The sequence below is a fragment of the Oncorhynchus mykiss genome, chromosome 1 (assembly GCF_057628025.1).
Source record: "Oncorhynchus mykiss isolate SJ-2025 chromosome 1, ASM5762802v1, whole genome shotgun sequence".
NCBI classification, from domain to species: domain Eukaryota; kingdom Metazoa; phylum Chordata; class Actinopteri; order Salmoniformes; family Salmonidae; genus Oncorhynchus; species Oncorhynchus mykiss.
In genome coordinates this window covers 28,081,746-28,094,231 of record NC_143022.1, presented here as the reverse complement: position 1 = coordinate 28,094,231, position 12,486 = coordinate 28,081,746, and the positions used below count along the sequence as shown (strand labels likewise).

General features: G+C 46.3%; 1 protein-coding gene across 2 annotated transcripts in view; it reads right to left on the bottom strand.

Annotated features, from left to right (window-relative positions):
- Positions 1 to 12,486, bottom strand: part of LOC110520060 (zinc finger protein 423) — a 146,939-nt gene that overhangs the window by 114,499 nt on the left and 19,954 nt on the right. For both annotated transcript variants that reach the window (XM_036974568.2, XM_036974573.2), the window contains exon 2: positions 8,401 to 8,463. In XM_036974568.2, coding sequence (XP_036830463.1) covers positions 8,401 to 8,463 — 63 coding nt within the window. The remainder of the gene's footprint in view (positions 1 to 8,400; positions 8,464 to 12,486) is intronic.

The following is a 12,486-nucleotide window of genomic DNA, read 5'->3' as shown; positions in this document are numbered from 1 at the left end:
GGCCATCTGTCCAGTGGTGAAAGCACCGTCTGGACAGGGAGGAGAGTAGCCCCTAACTGATGCTACACGGACACAGTCTACACTGCTATTACAGAGACACAGGCGCCTTACACACAGACTACACATCTAGACATAAACATACGCACGTTGTTTGCCAAGCGCCTTAAATAAACAATATTTCATATTAGCAGTCAAACACACGCAAATTAATTCACAATCAAACAATAAAAACACAAACACACACACACACAAACCCTCATTCCCCCAGGTGCCCTCATGCCAGAGGTATGGCTACTGTCAACTCCAGTACATGCCAGCACAACCTGCTACCATGACAACGAGGGAGGAGTCAGACGGGACCTTGCTCTGCCCCTTCTCCTTCCCTCTACTCCACAGGGCTCAGGGAGATGGATGGGGCTCGGCAGGAGGAAGAGGAGAGGATGAGAGTGCCTGGCACGGTTGGGAGGGTGTTTGGTGTAGGGGGGCGCCCCATGCCATCCAGCACGCCCTCCCCAGCCCCCCGTCACCCCCGCTCTGCAGCATACCCCCTCCCCTCCAGTAAGTGTTTCCAATCTCTGAGGGAGGAGGGGGTCTCAGGAGGGGGTCCGGCGCACACTTCATTTAGAGGCCTGCTACACAGTGCTGCTGCTGCCTCCGTCATTAGGCCTCCCTGGATGTGCCTGCTACTGGGGAAGATTGATACGGCTGTGGCGCGCGCCCCAGCTGTACCCACTGCAGCTCAAGCAGTGGCCCTGATAAACACAGAGCACACTATTTATCTGGAGGGAGGAGAGAAGACGAGAGGGAGGCTGGGGGGAGCAGGTGGGGGAATGTGGTGGTGGTGGTGTGTGTGTACATGTACATATGTGTGTGTATGTCGCTGCAGGATAATGGTCCTGATTGGAGGAGATTCGTTTTCAGAAGAGGTGACATACCAGTTGACGTAAACAAAGAGAGCTGGTTTCTCTACCAAGTTTAGACCACACCACTGGAATATGAGTCACAATGCATGGCAAGGGGTTTATAGCTACACTACAGACACAGACGCAAAGACAAATTTTGGCACCATGAATATACAGAGCAGCTATAGTCTAACGTTATCATCCATACAGCAACACTGCCCTCAGAGGCAAAGACAAAAAATACACTACAAAATCACCCAACCACAGTCAGCATGCACATGCTTACAGCCACACACGTACACACAAAGAACTAGATGTGCCGTAATGTGTGCTGAGGTCATTACTAATAAGGCTCTGCAGAGTCGTTTGAGAGTGTTTTCAAACATAATTCAATTTGAGGGGAGGAAACCGAAATGAAATGAGGGCTTACGTTGGAAGTGGTGTCCAAGGGAATTAATGATTTCTAAAGGGCCATTCAGAAGAACAAGGCCTCTTTATGCCCCCAGGTATATTCTTAGAGCCCATATTTCTCACCCAGAAAGCCTACTTTCTTCCTACCTGTCTGATAGGTTGGAGAGCCAAATATGCACAGCGTTCTGTCAATATTTTATGCAATGACAACACTGCTAAGGGTCAGTTTTCCTCTGCCACTAATAAACAGCAGTGTTCCTAGATTTCATGTAGCAAACAAAAATTGCATGCATGTGTGAGGTCAATAACACTCTTAGAAAAAAAGGTGCCATCTAGAACCTAAAAGGGTTCTTCGGTTATCCCCATAGCATAGCCCTTTGAAGAACCATTTCTGGTTCCATGTAGAACCCTTTTGGTTCAAGGTAGAACCTTTTTGGGTTCCATGTAGAAACCCTTTCCAGAGAGGGTTCTTCATGGAACCCATAAGGGTTCTACCTGGAACCAAACATGGTTCAAAACAACAAAAACACCTACCTGATAACTCATTGGTGGTCTCATGAAGACAGTTTCAGCTGACCCCATTACCTTCTTCAATACTCCTCTCTCAATTCCTCACTCTATTCCTCGCTCTCTACTTTTGCTTGCATATGGTAGTTTTATCACTAATTTATAGTCCACTCCTAGCTGCACCCCCTCCCCAGTCTCCCGTCCAGAGTAGGAACACTTAATGAGGGCCTGGGGCTCCCAGAGGTGGGGGGGGGGGGCGTTGGGGGAGCGCTAGGGACACTGGCAGGATCTGTGTGGCGGGCAGCAACAGTCCCAGCAGCACACGTCACGTCTCCCTGTGCCAGCTGGAGCTCCGGTCCCCCACTCTGCAGAGTGCCATTATCTCTGAGTCACAGACTGTCCCCACGCCAAGAGGCCGACCAAAACAGACACAAACGTACACTCTCTCACAAAAACACATACTATCACACACTCACAAGCACAGTCAGATAAACACACACACACACACACACACACACACACACACACACACACACACACACACACACACACACACACACGGCAGGTAGAGTGTTGGGCCAGTAACCAAACGGTTTCTAGTTTGAATCCCAGAGCTGACAATGTGAAAAATCTGCCAATGTGCCCTTGAGCACGGCACTTGTTCCAGGGTAGCCGTTGATAATGGCAGACGCAGGCTGTGACCCCACACTACGTGTGAAATAGGACAAATATAAGCACCCACAAAATTATTGTAATATTATAAACACATTAAGATACTCACAAAACGTGCACCCAAACACACACATCCATAAATACACACTTGCGAAAAAATCTATGTGTGTGTGTGTGTGTGTGTGTGTGTGTGTGTGTGTGTGTGTGTGTGTGTGTGTTTATGAGAGGGAGGATGGTGTCTAATGCTTGCAGATAATGCCCATCTCTCTCTCTCCCTCCCTCTAACAGACATGTTTGTGTGGGGTAATTAGATGAAGACAAGTGAATTAACAGAATCCACAGAGCAGTGGTGTTGCCGAGGAGAGGCCCCGCCTTGCTGGGACCCGCTAATTATCGCTCGTTAGGTTGATATGTTTTTTGTCCCCCTGTTTTAACGGTGCAAAGCTCCAACATGAGATCTGGGAAATAATTAGGTGCTGAGCGATGTGGGCTTAATGGACACCGCCAGGCATGCGACGGGGGAGACACCACAAGACAAAGGCAATGGCAATGACCAAGAGTGTCTTTCGGTCTTCTTCATTTTCTCTCCTCATCTCTTTCACTCCACCATCAGAGTCCAGCTATCACCATCCTAGAGTTACAATGAGGAGGGTGAATTAGTGGGCACGTAAAGCAATCTATTCTCACTACTTTGGAAAAAATACCCAACTAAAATATCAGTCAAATGGTTGGGCATTTTTCATAGATGCTCCCTCCCCTCCACTCAACCTGCTCAGAACCAAAACCAACAGTGCCTTTTGAATTTTGATATTTAAAGTGAAACTTGTTATGATCACCCTGGCTAGATCCAGCCCCAGCCTTCTGCTCTGCCCTGACCTCTGGAGGCAGTATCCTATTACTCACACAGTACAGTGGGCACGCAACAGAAGTACAGTAATACACAGAGGGAGAACACAGGCAAACGGAAGGGGAATACACAGTCACTTTAATGGAGTCCTCAGTGATCCAGAGCGAGCTGTATGGGCCTAGCAGTTTTAGCACAGAACCCCCTCCTGAGTCAGATCTAGATTTTGGAGCGTTGCTGTGAGCCAAGACGGAGGCCTGTTTGGGACACGATCGCGCTGAGAGAGGCGTAAATCTGAAGGACACCTGGCCCTGGGTCAGCCAAACATGGCCGGAATGCCACCACACTGCCATCCCTGCCCAGCCTGCAGCCTGGGAGCTGGAAAAATACGAGCTCCAAGTTCCACCAGTCCAGTGTTTTTATAAAAAACAACTAGAGTACAAGGCTGCCTTTCAACTCTCTACAGCACACACACTTATACACACACACCTTCAAACGAAACCAGAGGCAGCCAAGTGAAGTATAACATGGATTGGCTGCAAATAGCTCTAGCTGGAGTATGTTTGAGAGGGGATTCAGAAGGAATGCACCACTTTACTGAGAGCATGAGTCAGGAAGGCTACAGCGCATAGATGGCAACAGCAGATAGATATTATGGGATATTCTGAATTAAGTTTGAGGTGCATACCATTGTATTCACTCTGCCTGGTAAATTATTTCAAAAAGAATGTCAGGACTATTTCCTGAGTGAAAACAACATGTTTTTGTTAGGGACATTCAGTGTGCCCAAGGCAAGTGACTCTCACCGTAAAGGAAAACACGTAACACCTTGTGCACTTTAAAAAGCAACCTCTAATCGCTGTGGAAAATTTACTGGGTTTACAGCGTGAGAAAAGTTCATTTGAACAATGTATGGATCTGTAAACCAACTGAACTGGCCAAAAGGCTTCACGTCCACTGTCAGGTGCATACAGTATCGGTACTAACAAAAGGTCACTGAGCAGGTGCAGCTGGATGCGGCCGCATTGCCTCTATCTCTCTGGGGAGCCCTCTCCTTCTACCAGTAAACAGGGGGACCTATTTAAAGCAGGCCTCTCTCCACAGCTACACTGTCCTCTGGCAACTGTGTTTTCACAATAAGGGTGCCCCCCAGGGAGCCAGCAGAGGCTGTGTACCAGGCTCAGATTGTGTTTCTACCCAAACCCCCACCCCCCCAGAGAGGCAGGGAGGCAGGGGAGCACAGCACCCAACACCATCGCCTTCACCCAGAGAGGATGATGAAAACCAACAGGCGTCATGGAAGGAAGAGAGCAAATTAAATCACACAAACAGCCTGACAGCTGCTCACCAATGCCATCACCTGTTCCAGCCTGTGGCTTCGCACACGAACACACACACACACACACGCAGGTACGTACCTCCACTTCAAACATTAAAACTCTTTTCCTGTCGTTGCCTTACATCATACTTTTCCTATAGCGATTGACACCATACTGTTCCTATAGCGATGACACCATACTGTTCCTACAGCGATGACACCATACTGTTCCTATAGCGATTGACACCATACTGTTCCTATAGCGATGACACCATACTGTTCCTACAGCGATGACACCATACTGTTCCTAAAGCGATGACACCATACTGTTCCTACAGTGATGACAACATGCTGTTCCTGTAGCGATGACACCATATTGTTCCTATAGCGATGACACCATACTGTTCCTATAGTGATGACACCATACTGTTCCTATAGTGATGACACCATACTGTTCCTATAGTGATGACACCATACTGTTCCTATAGCGATGACACCATACTGTTCCTATAGTGATGACACCATACTGTTCCTATAGCGATGACACCATACTGTTCCTATAGTGATGACACCATACTGTTCCTATAGAGGTGACACCATACTGTTCCTATAGCGATGACACCATACTGTTCCTATATTGATGACACCATACTGTTCCAAAAGCGATGACACCATACTGTTCCTGTAACGATGACACCATACTGTTCCCGTCGCGGTGACACCATACTGTTCCTATAGCGGTGACACCATACTGTTCCTGTAGCGGTGACACCATACTGTTCCTATAGCGGTGACACCATACTGTGGAGGTTCAATAGTGAGGTTACAACACCCACAGCCCAATGGTGTAATCAAAAGACAGTACAGTATGAATATAGGCAGAAACTGCTTCTCCAATAGAAAATCCCTGATCACACTTGTAGGCGATGTCATGGCAACGTTGGCTAGCTGAGCTCATGCGCAGAAACCCGTCATCGGGCCTAACGGTCGTCTTGCGCTGAACTGTGCCTGTGCAGGCCGGCCAAATCAAAGGCCTTCCTTCGATATAAATATGTTTTTGACGAGGTTGGCGTAATAACATGTTTAACTACGAATCTAGGTTGTGCCTTTAGATTTCTTGAAAATGTAAGGAAGAACTTTTCACTTCTCTCAATGACTTCCCAAACCCCAGCCTGGTCTGTTTTGCAAGCGTTCCCAGAAATCTCACGATGTTGCGCCGCTGGGTTTAGAAACTCTGTGGTGTGATGGCTGGGCCGGGAAAAACAGCCCTTCTCATTGGTGTCGCTGATGCAACACCCAGCCAAAGGCTAAGGGAGAAAAAAATCAAATTCAGCTCCATTACAGCCCCTTATCGGCCCTATGCTCAGGGATATGAGATGTCTTTTTCCACCCTGAATCACAGTCCACATGGACAGAGTGTAGTGTGCTTGTTTGATTGTGTATGTAAGGGGAGGTCATAGAGAAACCTTTGCCTCACTAAATTCAGCCTAGAAGACAGCCAGTAGAATGTGCGTAACCGTGGTGTTTCCTATCTGTGTGTGTGTGTGTGTGTGTGTGTGTGTGTGTGTGTGTGTGTGTGTGTGTGTGTGTGTGTGTGTGTGTGTGTGTGTGTGTGTGTGTGTGTGTGTGTGTGTGTGTGTGTGTGTTTGTGTGTGTGTGTGTGTGTGTGTGTGTGTGTGTGAAATCTAAGCACACACAGCGAGGCAGGACTGGCTTTCCAACAGGAAGCCTGCAAAACAAGGCTGAACTTCACAGCTCCGGTGGCACTTATTAAAAACATCACCACTAACGGCCCCTCCTCCTTCTCCTCCCTCTCCTCAACCCACAGAAATGACAAATGTCTGTAACCCTCTCCAAAAACTCACCCTCTGTCCCCCTTTCCCCCCTCCCTCTCTCTCACTCCATCTCACTCATCCTCTCCCTGCTTTCCTCTCCACCCCCTCCCTCCCTCCCTCCCTCCCTCCTGTGTCAGTCCTGGCTCGTTTTCTGCATTTTCTCCCCTCTGGGCCAGAGAGGGACGGGTTGTTTTTCTCTCTCAGGGAGGCTGGGGTGGAGGGATGGATGTGGAGGGGGGGCAGGCACCTCCGGCCAATACCCCTGTGGGACGGACCAAAGGGACCTTTGGATGTCCTTAGGGGTACGCAGGCAGGGGGGGTGGGGCTGTTTGGCTCTTCCATGGGTCTCCCCCCCAACCTCCCCCTGCTGCTGTTTCCAAACTCAACACACATTTTCCAGAGAAGGGGGAAAGATTTGAATTTAATACCAAGAAAAGCCTGCCGGTGTCCTTGTCGACATCATCTCCTAGGGAATAAAGGGAAGGAAGATGTTTTATCTTTTTAAATAAGAAATGGCGAGCAGCCCCCCTGAGCCTGAACACAGGAGCACAAACACACACGAGAGAAGTGATAGAGAAAAGAGAGAGAACGAGAGAAAAAGGAAATTGAAATGTCTATTATTTTTGAACGAATGTGAGTGTAATTTTTACTGTGAATTTTTGGGATTTATTTTACTTTTGTTTATTATCTATTTCACTTGCTTTGGCAATGTAAACATGTGTTTCCCATGCCAATAAAGCCCTTAATTTGAATTGAAATAGGAGAGATGGGGGACAGACAGACAGACAGACAGACAGATAGATAGATAGATAGATAGATAGATAGATAGATAGATAGATAGATAGATAGATAGATAGATAGATAGATAACGTGTGTGTGTGGGGAAGAGGTGAAGAGAAATAGCAGGGAGGAAGAGAGCAGAGCTAGAGTGAGAGCACTGGGACTCCGCTTCCTGCTGTATCTCACACACAGCACTTTCCAGCCACCTAGGACCTCAGTCAGCACCCCCGCAGCAGCAACAACCCCTGCCCCCTGAGGGGGTTAACAAAGGGCTGGGGTCTGGGGGGGCACGTCATCACACCCCAGGGCCTCACTTTCCATTTCCCCTCCCAGAAGAACTGACAGAGTGAGGGAGGGCAGAGAGAGAGAGAGAGCACCGTTTACATATAGAACATCTACAATAAGACAAGTACTATTCCCCTCCATAATGTTACACTGCAGGCTGATTCAGACTAGAGTATGGCCAACATGTCACCATCACCAAAAGCAGCCACCATCCATACAACACCATACAGTGTTCTGTACAATGGAACCATTTGTCTGTGGCATTATCTCCAGGTAGGCCCTGATACAGCCATACCAATGACTCCATGTAGGGTGCTACGGTGGATCTGCACTGCATGTCAAACCATTGAAGTGGGTGCCATGCTTTAACCAAAGGGACCCTTAAATTAAATTGAACAAAATTATCTTGATTGCATTCACCATGAGGCTATTTGGGCCCATCATGAACCCATCTTACTGCTGTGCTGTAGGCCCTATGTGAATAGCTGGAGAAGCAGGCTGGGAGGGAGGACAGGGACGTTGATTCAGTGCAACTACTTTACCACCAAAACCTCAAACAGGATGTGAGACCAGTGGAGCGCCAGAGCCCTGCCTGCCAGGTCTGGACATCAGCCTCCTGAGTCTTGTGAAAAGCTCTCTCTCCCTCGCTCCATACATCCCTCTTTCATTCCCCTCTCCCTGCGCCCCTCCCAGCAGAACACTATGGGCCATGTGGAATTGATATTATAGATTCCTATTCAGTGGGTTGTATGGTGGGAGAGTTGGAATGTGACATACAGTATAGAATCTAATCCGGGTGGCGGACCTGCCTGCCTGGCTGCACACTTCCAATAACAAAGATGATACCTGTTTGGGCGGACGATGAATCCCAGTTCCCTGCAAACTCTGACGACTCGCCTTCTTCCACCGCTAGAGAGAGAGAGAGAGAGAGGATGCTTAGAAATACATACAGTATCTGTAGGATTAAATCCTTTGGTTATTTGGTTTATCTGACTACACATATGACCATGCCTTAAAAACACAAAGGTAGACATCAAAGTAAGTGTTCAAATCAATCATTAGCTCGGTGATTGGGTGGGAGAAAACATCAAAGCTCCCCTGTCTGTCTGTCTATCCTGAGGTGACTGTGTGCCTGTAAATGCGCTCTCTGTGTTTTGTTTTTGTGTACTAATTTCAGAAGTGAAATACACTGTATGTAACAACAACAACCAGATCAGAACAGTGACGTGTGATGAAGGTTTTCCTGGGCACTGCAGAGGAAGGAAGCTCCGCTGGCACACAAACAGGAAATGACAGTAGTCAGGACACAATGAGGACTTCCTCCCTCCCTCCCTCCTCCTCAGAGTTGGTCAGATTTGACTCCCCTACAAAGCCAAGGGCAACAGTCTCAGTTTTCCTTTCTACAACCATCCCATGTTCATTTCATGAGTGCGATCCAGAGATCCAGTGCTGGGACCAGTGTGTAGGCCAGAAGGCCTAGTTCAGACTCCAAATTCAGAGAGGACTGACCTTGGAGCTGATGGCCTAGAGCTAAAAACCCAGCAGGCTTCCAAACCCCGGGAAGACCGGGGTCAACTCTGCTCCATAACATCTCTCTCCATCGCTCCCATCCTCTTTATTTCTCATTCTCTTCCCTGAGGTAGCCAGGACTCTGTTCAAGCTGAAGCACTGCCATTTGGCAGCTCACTCTCTCGACAGTGTCTTTCAGTAGTACCTTTTCACCATTAATGGAGTATTCCCATAGTACAGGAGACTCAGAGGCCATATTTCTATTTTTCCATCCTAGGTTAGTGAGTTACCTGTCTGGGTGTTTCTGAGGAGAGATAACTCTTCAGGCATGTTTGTGGGAAACTATGGGCTGGATCAGGATCATGGTCCCATTAGGACTGTGGTATGGGCCCACCCTGCTCTTAGATCCTCCTAGAGGACTGTTACTGAGCTTGAGGTGTTTTCAGAAAGTATATAATTTGTCAAGCCATCCAATACCAACGACTGTAGAAGTCTAGAGAAAGTTGACCTGAGGTCTTCTTTAAATAGGTCTAGCCTGCAGTGGAATTGTTAATTCCTGAAGACACTGCTTTCCCAGTGCAGGAAGAAAACCGCTAAATTACACCCAATCAGGGCTCCACTCATCTTCCATTTAGCGCTTCATTAGAGGGGAAATAGTGGAGTGTAGTCAGGCAGAGAGGAGAGCAGAGCAGGGTAGAGGAGAGAAGGTGGGATGGTGCTTTATAGAAACACAACTACCCAGTACTACTGTGCTCAGTTCACCTGCAGGCAACAGCACACAACAACCCCGTACACGCACACAACTCTCCACACAGCTCCCAAGCTAAAACAAGTGAAGCTCGGAGCACTACCAGACCCCAGCCTCCCACTCAGAGCTACAGTGTACTGGGAGTAATACAGCAAAACTATCCATCTCTGATGGGAACCGGACAGGATCCTTAACCACTTTAAAACCTCAATTAGATTGTGGAGAAAACACAGACATGTATTGATCGGCCTGGGCTTTCTTGGAATTATTTCTCACTAAATGTTGCCATATTTTTGTTTTTACCTTACTGAGATTGCATAAATCAGTCATTGGGTGGAGTTCAGAGGAAATGCAGATACTCACACTAAATGGGGTATCAGTCTACTCAATACACAAGTTATTTTTTCAAGCTTGTCATACAAACAAATAGCCATACACAAGATATCATACAACCAAACAGCCATACACAAGATATCATACAACCAAACAGCCATACACAAGATATCATATAACCAAACAGCCATACACAAGATATCATACAACCAAACAGCCATACACAAGATATCATACAACCAAACAGCTATACACAAGATATCATACAACCAAACAGCCATACACAAGATATCATACAACCAAACAGCCATACACAAGATATCATACAACCAAACAGCCTTACACAAGATATCATACAACCAAACAGCCATATACAAGATATCATACAACCAAACAGCCATACACAAGATATTTTTACAAGCTTGTCATACAACCAAATAGCCATACACAAGATATCATACAACCAAACAGCCATACACAAGATATCATACAACCAAACAGCCATACACAAGATATCATACAACCAAACAGCCATACACAAGATATCAAACAACCAAATAGCCATACACAAGATATCATACAACCAAACAGCCATACACAAGATATTTTTACAAGCTTGTCATACAACCAAATAGCCATACACAAGATGTCATACAACCAAACAGCCATACACAAGATATCATACAACCAAACAGCCATACACAAGATATCATACAACCAAACAGCCATACACAAGATATCATAAAACCAAACAGCCATACACTGAGTATTGTTGCTATGGAGAGGCAGGGTAAGGGAGTGGTAGAGAGGGGTTCAGGGTAAGGCCAGTTCTGGGTCTTGGCCCTAAAGATGTGGACCACAGGATGGGATACAGACGTTTCCCGGAGCGATGGGTCCTGGGTGAGACCAACCCCACACTCCTAGGAACACATTCTGAAAAGAGTCGGTGGAGGATAGAGACAGACCTTACACCACGATTACCAGGCAGCCAAACAAAGCAAGAGAAACAGACAGAAAAAGCAGGGGGAAGATAAAGAAAACGGTCATTAGAAAGAGATTCCATTCTAATAAAAGACACCATTCTAATAAAATCATATTTGTGATTTAACTGTGGGGAAATGCTCGTCTTCATTAGCAGAGCGGAAAAATTTATTTATTTCCAGATTTCATCCTCCTGCCTTTGTCCCATGTGTACCGAGTAGGGCTGCACGATATATCGGTGAACATATCGGAATCGGAAGATGCAAAACCAATGTCAAAGCTGACGTGCATACCTATATAACATATGACGTAATGAAGCCACGTAAAATTTAGATGTGCAACACAGCATTCCTAACCTAACCCACAATTTATTCTGTGTGGGTTGAGCAGTCAACAAGTTGAGCAGTCATTTGAAAGAGTAAGAACATTTCAGAGAGACAACTAAGGCGAAATCCATTAACGTCAAGATAATACAATTAATTGCCCTTGACAACCAACCGTTCTATGTCATGGGTGATGTTGGCTTTTGCCGACTGGTCGAGCACCAGTACACACTACCAAGTGCGCTATTTATGTTGCCCTACCGGAGTTACACAGTAATAGCGTAATTGCGTCACTGCTAACACGCGTTAGATAAGCTTGTAATTTGACACGTCAGATAACACAGTTATATTATAGAATGTTGTGTGTTCTGAATTTGCACATGCAAGCTAAGCACCACCACTGCTATCCGTAGCATGGTCAAAGCTGTACAAGAAAAGTCTGCAAACACCAGCCACGAACGATGTCTTTACAATACCACGTTGGTAATAAAGCATTATTTGTTCGAACCACAACTTCTGGGGTAGCTAGCTAGCTTTAGTTTGGTACCTAGCTAGCACCAATATAACCAGCCTGAAAACAATGACCAGTAGAAACTACAGTAATTTTCATTATTCTTAGCAAAGATGTAGGAATCCTTGTGAGTAAGTATTAGCTAGATAGCCACTTGTTGTTCGCCTATTGAAATTGAACTTCAGTTCATGAAAATAAATAGCTAGTCAGCAACTTAACCCTGTTGCCCAAAGCTAGCATTATAAGCAGCCAGCTAGCTTCATCTGGCTAGTGAGGCTCGATGTACCAGTTTACGTGTTGTGAAAATAGCCACAATAAGGATTAGGCACAATAGTGGAATTTGCGGTTTGCCTTCAAAATAAAAGTACTGCTTTGAAAGTGATGCAGAAGGTTACAATTAGTGGAATCATGACATGTTTAGACTAGATAATGTTAAAGAAGGTTGAAGGTTAAACAAGGTATTAGTCTACTCGGTGACACCGACAGAACACAACTGTGAAGAGTTTACGTAAATATTAGCGTTGTAG